Source organism: Vanellus vanellus (genome assembly GCF_965231255.1).
Source record: "Vanellus vanellus genome assembly, chromosome: 2".
NCBI classification, from domain to species: Eukaryota; Metazoa; Chordata; class Aves; order Charadriiformes; family Charadriidae; genus Vanellus; species Vanellus vanellus.
In genome coordinates this window covers 12240007-12263553 of record NC_138906.1, presented here as the reverse complement: position 1 = coordinate 12263553, position 23547 = coordinate 12240007, and the positions used below count along the sequence as shown (strand labels likewise).

The following is a 23547-nucleotide window of genomic DNA, read 5'->3' as shown; positions in this document are numbered from 1 at the left end:
GGATAGGTGCTACTAACGTGTGCCTAAGAGGGATGCCTAGGTAGCATTTCTTAATAGACTTCTGTGTATTTATCACCAGGTTTTTGTATGCTTTTTTATCTTCTGGAATGAGTGTAATAACGTCAGTGTTACATTTCCGTCCACCTGTTCCCACTGAAAAGAACCTCCTTATCACTGACATTGCTGAAGTGCCTTTCCATTGCCAGTTAATTATTAGGGTTGTTTTATGCAGTAATTCAGAATAACATGTGCTTATTAGAATGATGAAAAATTAGCCTTTCATTAAAATCGACTTCCTGCTTTTTTTAGGCTATTGACAGTATTCATCAAGTGGGAGTCTACTGCTTAGCGCTCGTACCAGCAAACACACTTCCCAAGACGCCGCTGGGAGGAATACACCTGTCAGAAACCAAACAGCTCTTTTTGGAAGGATCACTGCATCCTTGTAATGTGCTGATGTGTCCCCACACATGTGTAACAAACCTGCCTAAACCAAGGCAAAAACAACCAGGTAAGATGAGTGAAGGCAAAGGGACCGTGACTTAATGCTGCGTGTTCATGGTACTATATGGAAAAAAATCGAGTAACTGTTAATGCGGGTGAGAACCAGCTCAATCAGCTGTTCCTGTTAAATATTCCAGGTGTTTTACGGACATCATTAGTTTTGGTAGAGGCTAGACGTACCTTCACAAAAAGTGCAAGGAAAAATGCTCCAAAAACCTGAGTTCAATAAAGATTAAGACATTTTTATCGCCCTACAAGGCACTGTTGAGACCACACTTGGAGTTCTTTGGAAATTCCTGGTCAGTTATTTTTAAAGAGGATGAACTGAGACCAAAACAGAGAAAGATAAAATTTTGGCTTTTTTGAAGGCTGAGTTTGTAAAGTAGAAATAGAGAGGAAGAGGACTGTTGACACTAAATACCAGTGTTGGAAGAAGAGCAAATACTTAAAAACTGGTCATGAATAAATTAAACTCAAGAATGAGAATAAAGGTTTTTACCTGAGCAGGGAGGTTTTGGATTGCTTTTACAGCAGGTATATTTGAGGGAAAACCCTAACTAGTTTTGAGATGGTTCTTCAGAAGTTCTGCCGCACTTTATGAAGAATATTGGACAAAACGGCACAGCAAGGCACTGCCTCAAGAGACCGAGAAAGCCCTTGTAGCCTTCTGTAGTCCAGTCTCTGGTTACCCATGCCCAATCAACGAGCAAATTTTGGCAAATTTTTTACTTTGAATCCAATGCAGATTTTAGTACTCAGGTTAATTTCGAGGATTTCTGGATCTGTAGCCTCAGGCTTAAGACCTGAATTCGGCTACGTTAGAATAAGTGTTGGTTACTTTCCACTTTGAAAACCAGCTTGGAATATGAAGTGGTTTTACCCTCTGGATATCAAATACGGGGACTATCCATCATTAATTCAGTGCACGTTTGCCAAAACCATCAGCTTGTTTCTTTATTTAAAACCTTTGGACAAACGTTTCAGAAATCAAAACCATAATCTCAGTTTGCGGATACTGGGAATGTCAGAGGTTAACAGCAACTTCCACTAACTTAACGAAAGCAATGGCGCCTTTGTTAAAGCCTTTGCAGTGCTCACTTCGATATTTCCTTGTTGTTGCTTCACAAAGTAATCACTGAATTAGGATCAGTGGAGGTATTTATAGATACATTATGTGTCCATTATTTATCACTATGGTAAAAGCAATGCCATGAACGCAGAAACCAAACTGATAGCATCACATTCTTCCATTTTGAGTATTGTGACATACCCAGAGGACATGGCTTTCATCTTTTTAAAAGAGTAGTCTGTAGATGTTGTTTATTGTACGTTATCTGGTTACTTAACCATCTTGGGTTTTGACACTTATACCACATACCATCACTGAGACAAAGCTTGGACATCACAGACTAGAAGGAAAGCTTGATATCAATTGCAGTTGATCAGTAATCGAGACAAAGCTTGGACATCACAGACTAGAAGGAAAGCTTGGTATCAATTGCAGTTGATCAGTAATCGATGCTGGAGAAGCAGACAACAAATGTTAACATGGGCATAAATGGTATCTGTGAGACAGGTATTTTCCCCTAATAGCAGCAACAAAACATCAGTGAAATCCACCTCATGGAGAAGCGTCAGCCGTGACATCTTCCTTTCTTCTAAAGAATTATTTTTCTTCAGTCTCTGCCTTGTGCTAAAGGGCTTGCATATATTTTATCATATGCACCATCTGCCTTCCTAATCCTTGTCACTTTGTGTCTATAGCATTACAGAATTGCTAATGCAGATGCAACTTAGCCCAGGGAACAGAAGAGAGAAATAAGAACATTGTCCCTGAAGCCTGGATGCATCTCATCTGGTTTTAGGCACTTGAAAGGACATGCCTAAATTAGCAGCTGAATTTTCCAAAGATTCCTCATATCAAGGCAGACCAGGTGTGTCTCTGACTGTAGAGAGCCCATGCTAAATGGGTTCCTCAGTTAGATACATTTAGAGAGGATGAATCCAGGCCTACGTATCTTCCAGCTACTTCTGGTCCATCAACCAAAGTTTGTATCAACAGAGATGTGCTCAAGGTTTGGTGTTGTGGATATGTGAGCAAAATATCATGTAATGCAAAAAAAATAAAAAGAATTTTCATCCACAAGCAAAGGATTTTTGTTACTCTTAACATATTTCTGCTTTATTCTAGAAATTGGCCCTGCCTCTGTGATGGTGGGGAACTTGGTCTCTGGAAAAAGAATTGCACAGGCCAGTGGTAGAGATTTGGGGCAGATAGAAGATAATGACCAAGCCAGAAAGGTAAGCTAATCTTTTCTGATATGGCTTATATTTAGCTAGTTAGCATCAGGACACTTAGCATTACATAGATTGTATTATTGCTGTTGCAGAATTTATTGGTGGCTTTTTTAATTCACACTAAATATTTCAGAACCTCTTCTACAGAGAAATAGAAAATAGACATGAGGTGGATCACTGCATTTCATTTGTATGGATTTCATTCTATAAGTTTACATGGGACAACAGAACAAACATGGTGGAAAGTGTTAATGGGGCTTCTACCAGAAATCACCCTCTGTTATATCTTTTTTACTAGTCCAAGTGGAGTCCAGGGAATATTGTTTGCATATATGGTCCTGACCTTATTTGTTGTTATTTTTATCCTGTAAAATTAAGTTGAAATTCAGCTATTCTGGGCTTATCTGGGTTATTAAATTAGTAAGTTCTAAGCTGTATAAATATTTATTTATAGTAAGAAAAAGAGAGGAAGTAAATAATTAAAATTGTGCTTAAATTCAGAGAGATCAGTAAGAACTGTTTTATTGCTTTGAAAGTATATGTAGTAATGTATCATAATCCCAGCAGTGGCTTCACTTCCAGAAAGGCCGCTGCTACCATGCGAAAGCACCTGGCTGTAAATGTGTGATGACAAGAGAATTAATTCATGTTTAGCGCTTCTGGGTATTGATGTAAAATGTAGTATATAAATAAGAAAGACATAGCTAAACTAGCAAAAATACTTCTCGTCTGGTTTTTAAAGACAAAAAGTTACTTAGTGTCGTGACTATCACTCTGCTTTGTTTTAGTTCCTCTTCCTCTCAGAAGTGTTGCAGTGGAGAGCTCAGACCACTCCTGACCATGTGCTTTACACTCTGCTCAACTGCAGGGTAAGAAGCTCAGACCTTACTCTGACAGGCTGCGGTATGGAAAATGGCACACTGGTATTTCAGCTGCACCGGCTCGTGCTATGGCTGAACGCGACCTTTCTGTTTCTTTTCCCATTAATACTCAGCTGTTATATTTAATGTTCAGTGAGGCAGAAAGGGAAAGAGAATAATCATTGCCAGTTGTCAAAATATAGATTGCTTTTGTATCAGACAGCGCACCTTACACATTTCTCATTTCTTTTTCTACCACATATATGTTGTGGGTGAGCTGACACTGCAAATCTATTTCAATACTGATCATTCCTATACCGAAGAGTAGTTTTTAATACTGCTCACCATCCTGATTTCGATTTTGAAAAGCAAAGGCTTGGCAAAATCAAAGCATTTTCCCTAAATAAAACAATGTTTGTTGGTTTTGAGACTAAACCATCTAGGGGAGGTGTGAGAACGGGGAAAGGGGGTGAAGACAAGATGAGGTATGTCCAGAATCCAAGGAGGTCTGCAGAGGGTCACTAATAAATCTCTCTGCATAGCCTACATGTGGTGCCAGCCTGGCACAGCATTTCACTGCTTACCAAAAATGAATTAATGTGTGTCACGTGGTACAGAACTTGGCTTTACTAAGAGTTGGTGATTACAGACTTCACTGATGATTGTAGATGACAAACCGATAATTCCCAAGACCAGTGTAGAGGATGAAAGTGTGTACCACCGCTGTACCAGCACAGTGCATCTAGACACATCTGTCAAAACTGGGAAACTTAGGCAGTGTGTGAGGGTCTCCAGGAGAGGAGGGGCCTGGAATAGTGCTATTCCCCTGGGCCATCTGGAGTAGCTGGTGTCGTCTCAGCCCCTGTGTTCCCTACGCTACTTGGATGAGTTCTTAAACCTCCAGTAATTTGTGAACCTCTGTGAAATGACCGCTTACTGTATTTACAGGATATGCTTCCCCAGCCCTTACTACAGTGCTGGTACCAAAGTTCAGGTTGAGGCTACCAATAAGTCATTAAATGACCTTTTTAAAATTTAGGTTAGTAGCTAGTATTCTGTCAACATATGCAACTTGACAGATAATAGTGAAGTGTAATGTAGTTATCTGTGGCAAAGTAGAAAACTTGAGAGCCAATGATGTTTACAGATTCAGTTTTACACCACTGAAATAGTGCATTGCTCTGTCCTGTAAGTTAGGAGCAAAGATGCTGTGAGAAAGAGACAGTGATATGTACTGTCCCATCTCCTCCACACAGGCTGTTGCTTTTGAGGTTTAAATAAAGCCAGACTTCCCATGCTGGCAGAAGGGTTCAAACAGTGGGAGGGAAGGACACAATGTGCAAAACAAGGATTAACAACATAATTTATCGTTTTCCACAGAAGTGAAAAATAAGTGAATTTTGAAATTCAGTTTCTCCGTTGCTCTCAGTGTGGAGTATCTTATCACACAAAATTTGCTTGAGAGACTTAATGCTTTATGGAGAGATTTAATGCTTTATGGAAAGGAGTGACAGGTTTGGTGGGGTTTAGCCTAGGCAAGTTTTATTACCCATCTTGAATTTTAGTTCTGGTTTGTAACTTTTCCCTTTTTGTCTTCCTTGCACATTGTCTGTACACTTTGTTCTAAAACACCCAGGCATCTCGCAGTGGATGACTAATAGAAATCCACTGAGATTAGTGTTTTCCTGTAACCCAAGCTTTTTGAGAATTTGGAATATTTCAAAATTATTGAAGTTAGTAGTGCGTTGTTTTTAGTGTGTGTCATGAAGGATTGCAACACCTTTACATTGCGGGACACCTTGTGTTAAAGACCCAAAGGGAATAGTTTCCTGGTGCTTGCCAATGATTCTTGTCCAACAACAGGATTTTCCTTCCCTGCACTTCGTATAAACACTGTCGTTCTGCTGGTTCACGTGCAGCAAGTGCCAGAAGTCCTAAATGCAAACGAGTTTTGCACGAATTTACAGCAATTCCCTTTCTGTGCCAGTGGGGCCCGTGCTTCTGATGTATGTGGGGATATAAAGGGTCCTTCTTCCCATGACTATGCAGACAGGCAACTGGCAGGTCCACAGTGACAAGTACACCCAGACCTCGGATCACTTTGGCCATATTTAGGGCTGGACAGATGGAAGCCATCTCTAGTCCAGCATTCATATAGTTGCACGTGTCTTTAGCGGAAGCTTTCTTAGTGAAATGATCTCTGCATTGTCCAGAAGACTGATTAAAATTGCTTGAAGTCCATTTCATTAAGTGGGGTTGCTGAAGGTTGTGAAGAGGAGTGCTAAGCCCTGACTTTGCCCTTTTTATTTTCAGTTAGGTTGTCCTCTTTGTTGACAGTGTTTGAGTTTGCCCGTAGTTTGTTATAACGTTTGTAAATGCCAAGTGATGCCCGGTAACATGCCGCTACTTCCAGTGCTAGACTTCCACCAAACTGCTCTCTTCTCTTGGAAGCTGTGGTCCATAAATACTGCCATGGTTTGTGAGATGGTGATGGTAGATAGAAACCAGCAGTCAGGCCAAATGCTTATCGTTCCTTTCCTTGTTAAAATAGAGTGTAAAGAATATTTCTTTAAAACAGTAGACCTTCTTCTTTCTGTCTTAATAAGGATAGTGATAACAGTATTTGTGATTGCATTGCATTGCGTTTTTGATACATTGTTCTTTTTAAGTATGTGTGTATATATATATATTTTCTTACCTTTTTCCCCCATTTTTTTCAAACTTACTATTTTTAAGTGAACTTAGTGCTTGTGATAGGTGCCATGTATATCATAGCGGTACTGGAGACTGAAATCCTCTTTCTCCAGAGCACAAGTGCACAGGCAGAGGTGCAGCCCTTCCTGTACTGCCCTGTCCCTTCATCTCAGCCCAGACCTGGTTAGACACAGCAGTTCTAGCTGCAGTCAGTCTGTCCTGCACCTTCATTTTTAGATTTCTCTTCTGCGGTGTCAGCTGTGGTAGTGAATTTTGTGATACAGTTGTATATATTTCTCTAAATGTGTATTTGTGTGTGCATACACACACACACACATATATACATACTTAGGGGATGCAAGAACCTTAACAGTCATCCAAATTAAAACACTGTATCTGTTTGATAATTTTAGTTTGGTGCTATATGAACTGCTATAAAAACCTAAACTCTGTAGCATATTGTCTTCCCTTCATGCTGACTGAAGTTACTCAAATTCAACAAATACCTTTCTTCTCTGTTTCATTTTTATGCATGTGCTTAGCTTTTGTTCTAGACTATTTTTTTTTCCCCTGTCACTAAGTATTGTTTTCTCCTGTGTCTTTTGTCTCGTCTTTTAAAGTATTTCTTCTATGCCACTTGGCTTGACTCCAGCGTGCAGACAGTGAAGTGCAATTTTCAGGATTGCTCTCCACAGATTCTCCAGATTGCAGTAGAGATCATAAAGGCACTTTCCTGGTTGTAGCAGGAATGCTGCCTGTGTAGCAAGGGAAGGAGTACAGGTTACATGGGCAGGGTATTGGCATACTGCTGTACTCCCTTGGTTAGAGGGAAAACACTGTTGAGGGCAGAAGGTACAGAGAAGGGAACAGAGAATGTTCCTGTCTTTTACAAATATCTTTCTTCCTTCCAGCTACAGTTTGGCATAAGGCTGAAGGTTTCCATATTTAAGTTGATTGCAGGACATATTGTGGCTGCACCTCATCCAAGTAACTTCTAAGGTGCAGAGGAAAATAGCGTTTCAGCACATTGCATTAACTTCTGTGACATTTATCTTTCTTCCTGTGCAGGGAACAATAGCCAACTCGCTCACATGTGTCCAGCTACATAAACGAGCTGAGAAGATAGCTGTCATGTTGATGGAAAGGGGACATTTACAAGATGGAGACCACGTGGCTTTGGTTTACCCACCAGGTAAAGAACTGCTATGTTCAGAACCTTGGTAGTCACCAAAGTTTATCAGGACCCTTTAGAACGGTGCTGCGCTGGCATGTTGCCAACCTGCAAACCGTGTTAATTGGCAAAACACAAAATATTTGCTTTATGTACATTTCTTTGAACTTAGTTGAACATGTTTAAAATAGTTTCTCTTTGCTTATGTGCATAGATACTATTTCTTTGGGTTCAGATTAAGATTAACCTGTGGGTTTAAAACCTGTGTTTTATAAGCAGTCAAATCTAATTACTTCTTTTCTTTTAATTTGCTGGAAATATACTATTTTATGAGCACAGAATTCTGCTAAAATCTTTCATCTGCTGAGTGTTCTTAAACTCACATGTTGAATTCCCTCTGGGAAGTGCTGCATTTCATGAGGGAAAAATAGCAATGCCTAGGAAGCAATCCATGGTTTTTTTTAGAGTAGAAATATGGTTAATAAATAGCAGATGGTTAAGAAATACCAAATTATAATCACTATTTTCTCTATAGATTTTTGACCTAGACAGCTCTCTGGCTTGGATTTTCATCCTTTGACATAAGGGCTTTTAAGCTTATAGAATAGTAGAATGGTTAGAGTTGGAAGGAACCTTAAAGATCATCCAGTTCCAACCCCCCTGCCATGGGCAGGGACACCTTCCACTAGACCAGACTAACTTGTGTTAACTGGTGCCGTGTTTGACATTTGCTTGAAATTATTTCTGATCTAGTGCTGCTCTTTTATCTTGAGCGTTTCATGTGCGTTGGTGAAATAAGCACTCTGATTTAAGGTCTGTGTTGCGATATTTGGTTTGTATGGGCAGCAAGATACTGGTTAAATCTTTATAGAAGTAATTTCTCAATGGTTAATATGGGAAAACCTTTCCACAAAAGAAGACCAGTATTTTCAACTTCAGTTTTTATTTTCACTTTCCATGACTAAAGCATTTTATTGAGGGAAGAATAACCTACCAGTACTCCAGGTCCTTTACAGCCCCCATTGTCATCCTATCACAGCCTGTGTACAGCACCAGGGAGCCATCAAACAGCAGTATTCGGGGGATCTTTGTGCTGTTGTTGCCTGTTCGGCCTCCTTAGATAGCTGAAGTGTGCTGTCCACGGTTTGTCATTTGCAGTCAATATTTATATATAACACCACCTAATTTTATATGAGAAGCAGGATTTTAAAATCATGACTCCCTTTCTAACTGTAAAATTTCACGTAGATAAGTTGAAGCTGCTTATCTGAGGTTAAAAATGACGTGAGAAAGACAGTACTTAATGAAACCTCCAGATGTTCTTTCTGCAGCTGATAGGAACAGGCATCGTCCTACCTCATCCTTTTGCTGGGGTGTCCCTCTTCTTATAAACTCTCATTTGTCTATAAATGTAAATTCAGGAAGATAATTAATCTGTAGAAATCAGTCTTTTTAACAGGTTACTTCCTGATCATAAAGGTGGAATTCACCTAAATGATGGGTATCTGGCTGCAGCTTTGTGTGTCGCCTTTGGTTTTTCATGCTCAGAAGAACAGTACAATTGTAAGGAATCAGTGAAGCTGAACAAATACTGACAAGGGTCTGAAAAAGAAGTCTGTTAAAGGGCTTAGTCGCTCATTTAACCTTCTGAGTTGAGTTCCAAGTAATATTTATGCTGACATAGGTGTCTGTGATTAAATGATTTGATTTTCAGGGGAGGATTTTTGTTTTGTTCTTCATGCAGGAATAGACCTGATTGCCGCATTTTACGGATGCCTGTATGCAGGCTGTGTGCCAATAACAGTTCGACCTCCGCATCCCCAGAACATAGCTACCACGTTACCTACAGTGAAGATGATTGTGGAGGTGAGCAGACACCTGAAAGTGCACAAGTAGATTAAATGGGCGATGGATTTGCGTAGTCTTTAGGAATGATAACTTAAGCAAGTGGTGGTGTAGGTTGAAGAGTTGTATTCCTTCCAAAGATTCGGGAGTTCACTATGTTGCAGAGTCAACACTGCTTGACAGCACACAACCTTCTGACTTCCGCTGTCACGTTTTGCTGCACTTACGCTATTCCTTTCAAGAAATATACTCGAAGTGCTTTCTTGTATTTATCTCTATGCCAAGAATGGTAGGATTCCTCACCTGGCAACGCTACACTAATGAGAAAAATCCAAATGGAAAGCTTAGCTTGACCTGATGGTGATTTTTTTGCTCAGCTCTGTACATCTAATTGTTTTGCAGTTTGAAGCAATTTCAAAGTTCTGTTGTGAAGATGTTGGTCGGTATTTCGTTTCATCCAGAGAAGCGTTATTCACACTTTTTCATTCAGTGCTTTCTTTTAGTATTTTGGCTTTATCTAATGTTTAGTCTTTTTTGCACATAAATAACTCTATTGTGCTTGTTATGGGGGGAAATAAGGTGTTTGCAAAGAGCCTTTTACATCTGGAAGTTTCTGATCTATTGAATGCAATTCTGAGTCTCTGAAAAACAAGTTGAAGGGAATGTGGTTTTAACATTTCTAATTAATGTTGATTTTTTCAAGTAATAAGTACTAGTAATAGTTATAATTTTTGGCTTTCCTTATGGCATCAGATGCCACAAAGTATCAGTAGAGGTATGAGAAATTGTCCTATTGTCTTCAGAGTTCTCATTATTAAATATTTTGGCACACACAGTTCCTAAACATCAGTTTTTAAAATTATAGAAGTGATGGAAAATGTGTTATTTTGTTTTTCCTTTGATGTTTAATAGCCAAACTAGATCTGTGTGCTTTCATGATGAAAATCTAGGACAGATCCAAGCTGACTGGTAATCATTGTCCCTTCAATACACTAACTTTAAATAAAATGTTGAGATTTATTAGCCATATTAAAGCCAGTTTGACTTAAAAGCCTCTCAGCTCTGCTTTACACAAGGTTTTCTTTCTTTTTGGAGAGGGATGACCTTGTAGAAATCAAAATATTGAGGCTGTTCCTTCATTGGATCAGTGCTTGTATGCTCCTAATTTCCTCATGTGCTCCTTAAAGTTGACCTCCGTGAGATTACTGTCAGCAGAAGCTGATCTCTTCTGCTCATGGTAAAATTTAGTGTACATATGGTTACTGATTTCCTTAGGTTGAACATTGGAAACTCAGTGTCCAAAGAAATGTTTCAGATTCCTTAAAGAAAAAAATACTCCTAGCAATATTTGCACAGATTCGGGGAGAAGAAGAATGATGCTATCTTTTCATTTTTACTTCTGTACTATCTTCAGTGATTAACAGTGTTTATGTTTGTCTGAATATTTCCTTAAATATATGAATTTTTATAATCACTAAGAAATATTCTTGTAGTTGCTACTTACGAATTTTTAAAAATAGCAAATCTAGAAGGAGGATACCTTCAGCATGTGTCATCTAAAATTCAGTGCAGATGGTATTTGCAGTAAACTCACCATTTCATCTCTTAGTGCTCTTGCACGATTTCTGGTCTAGAGCTACTTTGACAATACCAGAATAGTTCCCAGTGGTTTATCACTAGCACAGGAACTGGAAAAGTATGGCTAACACAAAATTGACTTGTTAGTAAAATTGTTCATATGAATGTCAGGCTAGGTTTTGGGTTATGTGAAAATACTGTTTATAAATCAAGATATATTACCATCACATAGGAAGTGTTTTGGTCACAGTGTTCTGTACTGGCATTCTGGGTTGATAAGTGATATAATGTGTTGGAAAAGTCACATTATCACTATTAAGGTTCCTTTAGTTTCATTGCAACACTCTTCTCAAAGTGCATTTTGCATATAATTTGTAAAACTCAGATGAGACTGTCTGCTTTGTGAGCTGCATTTTTTTGTGCATCTTTCCACCTCCTGATTGGAAAACAAGACTAATATACCTGTGTCCTCTTCTGGCAGAAAATAAATCATGATCTTGCTCATTTTCATGGGAGAATTAATCAGTATCCCGTTGCGTTATTATTTATTTCTTAAATTCCTAGGTGAGTCGCTCTGCCTGCTTAATGACTACACAATTAATATGTAAATTGTTACGGTCGCGAGAGGCGGCAGCAGCAGTGGATGTCAGAACATGGCCTCCGGTACTGGATACAGGTGAGTACTAAGGCTATGGGACCTCTGTGTCTTCTTTTATCATCGTATTTGTCAAGCACTCAGAGGTCTATCTGTCATGGGAGTAAGATACACGCATTTTCTTTCTGTATTTTCACTAGATGATTTGCCAAAGAAGCGGCCTGCACAGATCTACAAACCTTCTAACCCTGAAACGCTTGCTTACCTTGACTTCAGTGTCTCCACAACTGGCATGCTAGCAGGGGTAAAGGTAGGGACTTCTTCTCAAAGCTGGCATTCCTGCTATCACGCCTGGCTGGCAGGTGGTACATTGCTTCTGATATGTAACTCCTCTTCATTTTTGGTAACAGAAATTGAATTGCTTTCTCTCTTGCAGTCATTAATTGATTCCATTAACATTAAATTAGTTCTGCTGTACTCACTACAGTACTGTGTGTGGCGAGTTTAGCCTCTCTCCTCCTTCTCAGATGAAAAATTTCATTCCGATACCCCTGCGGATAGCCCACTAGCTTGTCTGCCTGAAGCATTCTTCAACTGACACATCTATTATTTCAATTTTATGAAGGAAAGGAGACTCAGTCGTCCATTTTCTACTTGTACCAGTGCCCATTCATTGTTTCCTCCTTATTGCAACTCAACTGCTGGCCATTGGTTTTCAATATTCTCTTCTTCATGCAATTAAGCGAACTGCTGATTTCTCTACTATATTCACCTGGTACAATACTAGAGTAGGCAGCAAAAAGTCATTGATGCATTTGTTTGATAAGCTCAAGCATCTTGAGCTCTTTAAATCTCTCTTCTGCCATTTTATCTAACCCTTTAACCAAATTTCATCAAAGCTGTTTTATCTAGCTGCTAACTTACATATTATTCAGGCAGAGGTAAAATCACTGTCTTATTTTTACCTGTTACTTCCTTACTCCTATTTGCTGCCTATCCAAGGATTATGATTACTTCAGCAATCTCTGCTGACGTATCACACTTATAGCCTATATTGAATTTCTCATACTCTTTGGCGTCGTCCATCTATTTTCAGAAGCTGTCAGTATACTTCATAAACAAAAAAAGCATCAGTTTCCCAGTTTTCAGATCAAGAATTTGAAGCACAGAGCAGTGAAGTGACCAGCCCGAGGTTAAATGGCTGAGCTGGCTGATGGTCACAGATTGGGCACTCCTGGAAGATACACTTCATCTTCCTTTAAATAGCTACAATGCCTTCAGATGTGGATCTAGTCATTGGGCTCCTCAATAATCAACAGAGAGAAACAGGGACTTTTAGAGTGTAATTTCTCTGACTTATCTGAAACATCTATTTTTGAATGGGGTGATGTCGCGGTTTAGGCCAAAATCCACTACTGGGGACCTGGGGGACCCCAGATGGGACTGACAGATGCTCTCCTCTACCCCTTTTCAAAGAGAGAGGCAGAGGAGGAAAAAGAGACTTATGAGTTTAGAAGGAACTAAACTACTTTAATGAAATATTAGTAATAAAATAAAATAAAAAGAAATAATGAAAAATATACAAAACCGTATCGAGCTCCCGAGATGACAGTCACGTCACCGGCTGGCACTGGGGCAGTCCCAGGCTGGACTCAGTGACAGATGGGAACTGGATTCCGGATTTGGATTCAGGATCGGGATCACAGGCAGACGAACAGAGTCCTCCTCAGATGTCGGCCATTGAAGGAAGAGCGCTGATCCTTTGATCCCTCAGCTTTTGTACTGAGCATGAGGCAGATGGGATGGAATACCCCGTTGGTCAGTTTTGGGTCACCTGTCCTGTCCGCTCCTCCGTTTTTCCGCTTCCAACCCTCCAACGGGGCAAGTAACAAAGTTGGTTGGCCGTGGGGGTTATAGCAATGAGTATAAGCAGGAGCCTCTCCCCATCCCATGCCTGGGCATCAGCTATAAACACGGGTCTGATCACTCTGAGAGAGTGAACACTGTCTGCACAATACGCTGTTGATTTCAGTAGTTAGAAGAGGCCCAGCTAAGAAGTGAAATTACTGAACAAAATTGGTTCTGTTTTACCTCAAACCAGGACAGGTGAATGTCACAAACATCTTCATTTCTTCTAAAGGGAGCTTTAAATGATTGTTTCAGATGCAATCATCCATATTAGATCAGGTCTGAATTCCACCTTATCAGACTTGCAGAAATGACTACTAACTGCAAAGTCAGTATCTGGACAACTTCGAAGACAGTCAAAGGTAGGGCAAGTCGACCAACCTTTTCTTAATGTGGCTAAAGGGAAATACAGATAAATCTGTCAAGGAATTCTTGATTAGCTTCTGATATCTGGGTCACAAAGCCTACAGATCACTGACTCTGCAGGTTTATGTAGACAGTTACCATCTACTAGATCATCACTAGTGATTAATTAATTATAAAAGGATCATAAGGCTTATATTCATAATTCAATAGTGCTAAATTAAAATAAAAAAAAGCTAAACAACTTAGGTGGCTTCTGAAAAGGTGATAAATGTTTTGTAATCGCTTCGGAAGTGGTAGATTCCACTACGTTTGCTCTCTATTTTTTCAGTAGCTTGCACCCAGTATTATGTAAAAATTCACAGAATAACACCAGTTCTGGCCCTACAGAGTTTAGTTTAATCCTCTGTGGAAAAGCGGTCTTGATTCAGCTAGAGCAGAATTAATCTCTGCAAACTGCAGATGGTCATTGTGTGAATACCTGTTTCAGGCTGGTCCTTTCGTGTCACTTGGAACATGTCCAGCCTCAGTTACGGCTCTCATTAGCAATGGAGAAAACATCACTTCTGGAGGTTTATTCCCTTATTTACTTTATGGTCAAATAAATTTTACTTTCCGAGTGCCTGTTCCCCTCCATTGACTCTAACAGTATATAAGGCAACTAGCTCTGTGTGTGGCAGAGATCAAAGGTTAGATGAGTTAGATTCTATCCAGGCTATATTTCTAACATGGGTATCTTTCTTGATATTAACAGAGAGGACAAAGATTAAAAGATGTAATTCTGTTCCCACTGTAGTTAGAACTTCTAAGCCAGGATGGGTGAGTGTGGGAAACATCCTAACACTAGAAGAAAAAAAAATCAGAAGGATTTTCTTTTCATCAGTTTTTTTGTTTCTACTTTCTGCTTGTTTGATCTCTGAGAGCTTTCTTACCAAGATTTTAAGAGCCTGTTTCTCAATTAGGAGCTGGATAACATGAAGACATTTTACAGAACCTCTCCTAAGTTTATTGGGGATCTTTATCACTGAATGATTAAGTCTTTACTACCGTTCTGCATGCAAAATCCTCTTCAGTTTATAAAGTGTGTTGGCATTTTTTATTTATTGTATTAAGAAACATGTACTTAGAAATATGTTACTGATGATCAACAAAATACTTCATTCAGATCCTGCAGTCATTCATTCCTTTGTTCCTCCAGAAAGCTTAGCTTGTTATCATTAGCTTTGCATACAGCTTGGAGCACATCTTTAAACCACTCAGAGCTTTCTCCCTAAATCACTTCAAACTCATCATTCATTCTGTCTCCCCTCCTCTTTCACAGTTATTTGGATGCCCTGTTGAAGGAAAATTATGTTTTCTTAGATATAAATTACATGTGTGTTTACACCAAGCACAGAGTCAATATTTATTTGTTTTCTTTATCCCGTAACTGATTTAAGGACTTGGCGCAGTTGGGGAATGAACCTTCCGAATGACATATTCGATCATTTTAATTACTTTGCTGTTGTCTTTCAGATGTCTCATGCAGCCACTAGTGCCTTTTGTCGTTCTATTAAGCTGCAGTGTGAGCTTTATCCCTCCAGAGAAGTCGCTATCTGCTTGGACCCCTACTGTGGACTTGGGTTTGTCCTCTGGTGCCTCTGCAGGTGAGATTTCTCCTCAACCTTTTGAAATACCGTTTCCATTGTACTGTAACACAACAAACCGGATGATGTGTGTGATAAAAGGATGGGAAGAACAGAAACTGCCTCTGGGAGTGACACAGGCAATTGGAATTGCTGGAAGCTATATGGAGAGTGCTGTACGGAGAATACGCTTTGTTTGAGCGGGGCATGGGCGTAGGTATTTAGACTTAGGCGTGCAGAGCATCAACAGGGCTGCTCATTGACCTCCTGCTGTTTTACTGCTGCCTCTGCAGAGTTTGGCTGGTTTTATTTGATGAAGGCAGCGCTCTACCAATACTACCTTAAGGAATTGGTTTCCTGCTGTCCACTTTTTCATTCTCTAATCTGAAAGCACGAGTAGATATTGGGGACTTCCTCATTTGTGGTGCTTATGGATGCGATTTTTGCAGAGACATTGAAGTGTGTTTTCTTGCAGGAGGGTACTTCTATGGCAGTAGCAAAACTATCAGAAAAAAGCATTTCTAGTGAAATGTGAATCAGCTTTTTTGTTAATAAGAAGTTTAGAAATTTAACAATTCTGTCAATCTCTATACTCCAGGGAATTTACAGTTCAGCACTGAAAGCAGTTCTATCGATTATTTTTTTTTAAAGTTAGCTGGGTTGATGCAGAGGCAAAGAGCTATGGGAGTGTTAATGGAGCACATTTTTATGAAGACATCTTAGAGCGACAGTAGTCTGACATTTTTGCACCCTCCATAGAAAGTACTTTGGTGTTAACAGTACTGCTATTTTAAGTTACTAAAATGAAGCTAATCCAGGGCAATGAAAATAGTCTGGATAAACTTTTTACCAATTTACTAAATATCTGAAGGAAGCATTATTTGATAAAAATGGCAACAATTTGTTTTCAGCAAGTATTGTTTATTTAAAAGTAGGCTATTGGCCTGGTTTCTTCCCTTTAAAAATAGTTTTTATTAAATATTAAATGGGCCAATAGTATTATCTTATTTATTTGTGATCAGTCCTTCTTGATTTAAACTATACTTGCCTTAATATTATTTCAGATTTTACATAGGGATTAGAGATTTATTTGTTTTGAAAAATAATTTTTTTTCAACATCTTATTTCCCCAACACAAAAACAAAAATATTGAGGCTGCAAAAAAACTCAGAAAACCTTTTATAGATTTTGAGATTTTCATTAAATCACTGTACTGAAGTTAAATTTTTTAAATGTTGATTTTTTAAGTCAGTTGAATATTTCTTATATAGACATGTGTTCCAGCATGCCCTGATGTCAACACTGTTAGGCCTTCACTCTGCTGGGGGCTAAGCCAAATCTGCCACAGTGCATTCCGTGAGACCAGGGAGGGACTTTAGAGCACCATAGGACGGTTCAGCTAAGGAGGCCGTTATTGTATGGGATATTGTTGGGATATGGAGCATCCAAGAATAACTTCTATGCAACATCAAAATGGAGCCATAAAATGCAGATAAATGTTGACCTGTCCAAACCCCACGTAATTTGTGGTGCCCGTGACACTCCTGAATACAGAAATTTTTATTTCTTCCAGAACCATATTTGGGACAAATAGGCATTTGCTGCCCTTAGGTCCTTCCCAATATGGATAGCGTTCAGCCTTTTAGGAGGAGAAGATTGTTTATGACTGGCAAGTGAGTAAGGCAGCAAGCCTCTGGGAGAAAGCAATCAAGGTCTGTGCCCCTCTGTAGCTTGTAGAAGGAGTAGAAAATTTTGTAGCTTTTTCAAAGAAGAAAAAGGAAATGAGGGAGCTGAAGCAACTGAAATCAGGCCAGCAACGCTCTAATCTTATGAACCATCGTGTCAATCTCTTCTTTGCCACTGATCCCCTGTTCCTGTAAAACCAGAAAAATTGCAGACTGCTGGAATTGCGACTGTCATTTAGAGAAAGCCGACATCAGATACAGCTTCATTAATTCCACTTACAAACTTAATTTCCATTTCATTACTATTTTAGAAATGAATATTATTTGATGTGATGGCAAAAAAATACATCCTGGAGGGTATTAGACTCTTACTCTTCATAACTTAAAGCTTTGCAACTACTCTTCGTAGTTTAACATACCAAAATCCTCCCCAGCATTTTACAGCCCAGATTTCTACCTCAGAGGATTCTACTGTAAAGTTGTGATTGTCTGTCACCACTCCATTAACTAAATTAATACTTCTAATGGCATATGGAAATGAAGTTAGATCTTCAATTTTTGATCAGCTAGGGGGGTTTGAGAGTTAAATAGGAACTCTTCATTTTAGGAGTCCAGCAGGAAGAGAAAGCAACCTCTGGTGTTGGGTGCAGTTGAAATGACAAGTACATTTTAATCCCTTTATTAACTAGACCAAAGGAGGCGTTAACTAAGGAATGAAAGAAAAACTAACTTTTTACCCCTGTTGTAGGTGCTTAGGTGTTATGCTGGCCTGCTCCACTGCGGTGCCCCAGAATGCCCCATTCTGTGAGGTCAAAGCTCCTTAGGAAAGCTGCTGGAGCATGGAGCCAGCCCTTTGGTAAGTTTGGAATATATTGCATAGTTTTGCAAAGTTTTTACTTTTGAAAAATTTATTATTTTATGGCCTAAAGGGTATAAAATAATAAAGAAAAGAAACCTTGCAAAGCAGAGCAATACATTTTTAAAAAATTGGGATTGACCACATTCCCTCTAAACTGGCTGCATGCTCCAGCAGGGTTTCCTTGGAACCTTTGACATTGAACAGCACGTCCTGGGTGTGGCGGCGGTCATCAGCCCCATGTGAGTTCACAAACCCAAAACTTCTTAATTTTAACAGGTCCTTACTAATGACTCAATAAAAGAATACATTATTTGGGGGTTTTTCTCTTTAATAACCTCATTTAGCCATTATGAGAGGGTGATCCTAGTATTCTGAATTGTGTTGCATTACATTTTAAAATATATTACGTTCTTTAAAGGGGAAAAAAATGTGTCCTCTAATCTAAAAAAAAATAAAAAATCCCATTGTTCAAAAATGGCTCCTGAAATTAAGATGTCCCTATCTTAATCCTGCCCACTGTGGGGCAGAACAGGGCATTCTACAGTTCTTTAGTAAGGATTTACTTAATTGATAGTTGCTGAGTGGTGCAATAGAATAAGAATTATCCCTGCATTTTAGTCCAGCTAAGCCAACCCATATTGCAGTTCTACTTTTACTACTGGAAGATAGAATTGTCCTTGCTGAAATTAAAATTAAGTACATTAATAATTTAAAATAAATTTTAAATGTATTCTCGGAAACTAAGATTGTAATAGTGCAAGTCAGTAAGACTCGGACTGGACCACAGGAACCAAATTTTCTGGTCCACATTGGCCATGTAACAAATAGCGTGAATGCTATAAATCGGTCCTGGAAAGGCTTTCCAGGTAGGGTGCAGCGAAGTGGCTTTCTCCTGTGCTGCTCCTGCTGTCTCTGTTCCATAGCCACAAGCTGAAGTCCCCCGTGGTGCTGCAGCAAGAGACTGCAAGGTTTCTTGTTAAGCAAACAGGTGGAATTGTGCAAGAAGTAAGCAAGGAATTGCAGCATTGGCATGAGAACTGCATTGTAGAAAACTTCAGCTTGCTAGGACTCATTAATTATTGTTAGGTTTGTTAGGCTAACTTGAAGATATCTGGCAGGCATGGGCATTTCACCCAATTTCCATCCCGTTTATAGCAACATAAAGATAAGACTGCATAAAGAAGCCTTAAATGCCACATCAGAAAAGGATAATTCTGACATGGAAAGTGAAGGATATGAACATAGCCAATTTTTAAAACTTGCTCACCTGCTTTAAGTATTTAGATAAAGGGACTTTGTGTTGAAATGGCCCTGAGCACCCCAAGTTCCACCACATGACTGTATGATTCCCACACCTGGTGCTGCTGTGTGATGTGTTTGTGCTCAGGAGCCGTCAACAACACGCTTCCCAATGAGAAGTTACACATCAGTTCAGAAGTGCCCAGGAGCAACCTGGAGCCGTGTTCGAAAGCTTCCCTCGTGAGGCTCAGAGACTGCTGAAACACGTCTCTGAAAGGGGGAGCTTAAAGCCTTTTGAAGACATGCCAGTAACAAGAAGCTCAAGTGGCTTTCTGGCTCTCGTTCTGGGCAGACAGCACCGTCCCAGACAGTGGTACAGGCATTCCAGGACCAAAATACTGGCATTTCACTCTTAACCAAAGACTTCTGAGTATCTGATTGGGGTACCAACACCAGAGCTTGAGTTAAAGCAGAGTGCTGGGTTATGGCACCTCTCTCATGAGCTCCCAGTACTCTAATGTGGAAGTTGTAGAGACTGGACCTATTCTGAGCACCAGAAGCCTGTCAAGATTTATGGGTGAGATCTTTTCCTTTCTGGGAAAACGTGCGCACCCTACACAATGATCCCTTTTGCTGTACATTAATTAAACTTCTTTGTGAGGTATCTATCTCTCTCTGTCTCCCCAGTACTGGGCATCTTTGGACTCTGCAGGTGGTGTGAGCTCCTTTACTTTTCTCTAAAAGCCCCTTTTTTGTGAATGTAGTGGGTCTCCAGAACTGAAGATTTAGTTTTGGCCAAAGTCCCATGAAGCCTAGGTCAGACATATGCCCAAACACTCTTCTCAGTGGCCTGTACCATCCTTCCTACAAGCTCTGGTCCAGATGATTGTGAAGGCTTTTGCTCAGTCCTGTTCAGGTTCCCTCAGCACGCAGACTCTTTTCACAGACTTTGAATTATGGGCATGGCAACTCAATTATTTCAGGCCATACCAAACACCCAATTTGCATACCTGTCCGTCATCACCAAATGCCAAATATCATCTGTAGAAATGCAGAAACTAAATGTATGTACTTAAAAGACTCAGCAGTACCTACGTGCCTCCTGCAGTTAAATGGGAAAGCAGATCGTAACACCTGAGGACACCAGAAGTACGGGCAGTGGCGGGTCAGCAGCCTGCCAGAATGCAATTGCAAATTGCAGTTGCCATTTGTCAGCATTTATTGCCCTGATGAAATTTCTGGAACTATAATAAAACCTCAGACTTTACTGTTAATCTGCCTCAGCACAACATGGGGTAAATCTTTGATTCAGTGGAACAGTTAATTGCCAAGATGTCCTTCCAGGCATCTCCGTATGCTGCCAAAACAGCCTGCCAGGCAGTGGAACCGGTGTTGTGATCAGATGGCGCCGTCATACCAAAATACATCCTGGTGCATTTAACTTGAGTATTCCTGTCCTTGGGCAGCCCTTGCTCAGTGCAGGCAGACAAGGCTCTTCACTTACTGCCAAAATGCAAGGCTTTGTCATAGAATCATAGAATTGCTGAGGTTGGAAGGGACCTTTAAGATCATCAAGTCCAACCATTAACTTACCATGTGAATACTTTTTTTCCCCCAGATGGTTTTGCAGTCCCCTGAAGGGGGGGGGGGGGATTTCTAAGAGGTGATCTCCCACCTCAGCTGCCACTGCATCTCACTCTGCGCCTGCATCCCAAAAGTCATGGTGACAAGGTGATGTAGGGATACTCTGTAGTCACTCTCCTTTTTTGTCTTCTGTTTTGCCTACTCCTTTTGCATTTTCTGAAAATGTTGGAGACTGATAAACAGATGTCCAGGTCTGTCAGATAGTCTCTGCGGTTCTGCACTGTGTCTACTCCTGTATCACAAGACGGAGTTACTTCCGTGACAACAGATTTCTACAGCCGTGGAAGAAACAATCTTGCTTCAGTTTCCTTCCCAGTGTTTATAGAACTAAATTCTCGCGCCTACTCCAATATGTTGTATATTGTTGCAATTTCAGAACGGTAATTTTAGCTTCTACAATTTATATTTGAACCTCCAACTTTTCCTAATATCCCATCTGATCCCCCTGATGCCACAGTGTTCAACACGATGTTGCTTCCAGTATGTGAATAGCAAAGCTGACGGCTTAACCATCTCTTGAAGACTGTTGTGTTTCAAGGTGAGATGCGTTTGTTCAATGCCTCAGTTTCAGGATTAACTCTACCATATCTAGAATGTACCATACCTAGATGTACCTTCCAAACATCTCTACCATACCTAGAATTAAACGGAGGAAGCATGGACAGAACTTCCTATAGGTTTGGGACCATATCTGGCTTTATCCAGCATCTCCAAAGCAGCCTTCCACAACTGCAGCCTGTTCAACTGCGTGGTGTTCTGCTTGGTTGTTGGCATCCTTACTAAGCAAACACCCTCTAACATCTCACAGTGATTTGAAACCACCAGAGGGGTAAAAATGTTTCAACCGGCTATACAAGGGCGAATCTTTTTTTCTCAGCTTCTCCCCACCAAAACATGAGTGACATACAGCTTCTCAGGGGTTAACATGGAGGTATAAAGTCTGCGAATTTGCAAAGATATGTGGCTACCAGGAACGTTTTGTTGCTTGGAGTGATTCACGAAACCTGCATAGCGTTTCTGAGATGATTGATTCAGGGAGGTGAGCCAAGTTATGACTGACACTGTGGCGGCCAGGTGCTGCGTAAAGCACTTTGGCTGTGGCACTGGCACATTCACCCCTGAAGTATGTCTTTGTAGTTCTTCTCCCGGCTCCGCCAACTGCTCTAGCAAATCAGGTGGTACGCATGGGTTATTAAACCACAGGTCAGTAGGCAAAGCCTGTGTTGGTCATCAAGTTTCCAGGCTTAGTATCATCTTTCTGTAGGTTTATGTACTGGAGACAAGAGCAGCACGTCTGAGGTTTTGCACCACAGAAAGTTTCCTTCCTGCTAGATATTTCCTGCTGCTCTGCAGTTTAATTCGGAACTCCTCAGTATTTCTGAGGGATTAGAAAACTCAGGAAAGGTACTAGCAACATCTTCATTTATTTCTGTCTAATCAGTGATTTTTTACTCACTCTGATTATAGCAGTGTTGTTTTTCCCTCAGTCTGGAGAATATACGGCTATTTTGCATCCAAATCGTCATGCTTTGCTGCATGGTGGTTGGTGGGAGGTTAAGAGCAAACCCAAGTGTCTTTCTTATTTATCCAGAATAAGTTGATCAAAAGAGGGAGACAGTTCACCTCTACTCATTAGTGTTGCAGAGGGGGAAAAGATATGTCTTCAGTGTAAATTTGTATTCCTAAATTCCAGCACTTATGACATCCGTTTTTTGGTAAAGTGCACTTGAAATCAATTTTCTGTTCTTCTACTGAAAGCGATGCAGCTATTTCCTACCGTATTACTGTGGAGTTTGTGTGGGCACTTTTCAGTACAGGAATAAAGTTTGTTCTTTTGATTTTGTTTTTGTTTTGGAATATTCTGTCCATTTGAATAAGTGGCACTTAGGGGATCTTAATGTGGTTCTTTGACCCCCTGCCAGCTTGTTTATTATTGTGCAGGGTTTTTTATCTCCTGATACTGGTTGCACCAGCCAGAGGAGTTCAGGGACAGGGGGAAGGGTTTGATGCCGAATCTCTATATACCGTATTCGCACAGACTGGAGCTCATTACAGCTTCCTGTTCGTAAGAATTATGTATTTAGCAGACAGATCGCACACCTTGATTGTTTGAGGGGCCCTAGCTTTAAAGTTGCAAAGAACTAAGACCTTTTGGTCTTCTCTGAAAAACTGGCTGAGAAAGAAAGAGTGAAGTAATATTTATAGTAAAAACTGTTACTACTCCCTCGCTGGGTTTGATCTGTCACTTGAGCTCAGGGCATACTCCTTTCAGGCTTGGGTAACTTTGCCAGCATCTCTTTTCACATGTTTATGAAGCACATGCCCAAGGTTCAGTCATACTTTATTCTCATTCCATAAAAGCAACATAAAAGCACAATGCTTCGTTTGACCGTCCTGTGCTATAGTCGTTATGTCGACCGTATCCAAGAACACATCGCTTCGTGGCAAGACACTGGTCATGAATCATCAAGAGTGGCATAAATGTGGACAAGCAGTCAAAGATAAAATTTTTACTCTGTGATAAATGCAATTATTTGAACCGTAGTTCATACATATTCCATAACATCCTCTGGCTCATACTCCAGCAGAGACCTAAACTATTTGGATTATTAACTGCCATTGTGGCTGGACTTGTACACCTCTTATGCCTTTATCATACCAAGTAAAGACATCCAGGTC

General features: G+C 40.1%; 1 protein-coding gene across 1 annotated transcript in view; it reads left to right on the top strand.

Moving 5' to 3' along the window:
• DIP2C (disco interacting protein 2 homolog C) overlaps positions 1 to 23547 on the top strand; it is a gene marked incomplete at its 5' end in the record, with an annotated part of 178225 nt that overhangs the window by 112827 nt on the left and 41851 nt on the right. Inside the window, 8 exons of the mRNA XM_082479767.1 lie at positions 310 to 511; positions 2696 to 2805; positions 3591 to 3671; positions 7425 to 7548; positions 9272 to 9393; positions 11515 to 11626; positions 11746 to 11855; positions 15332 to 15462. Coding sequence (XP_082335893.1) covers positions 310 to 511; positions 2696 to 2805; positions 3591 to 3671; positions 7425 to 7548; positions 9272 to 9393; positions 11515 to 11626; positions 11746 to 11855; positions 15332 to 15462 — 992 coding nt within the window. The remainder of the gene's footprint in view (positions 1 to 309; positions 512 to 2695; positions 2806 to 3590; positions 3672 to 7424; positions 7549 to 9271; positions 9394 to 11514; positions 11627 to 11745; positions 11856 to 15331; positions 15463 to 23547) is intronic.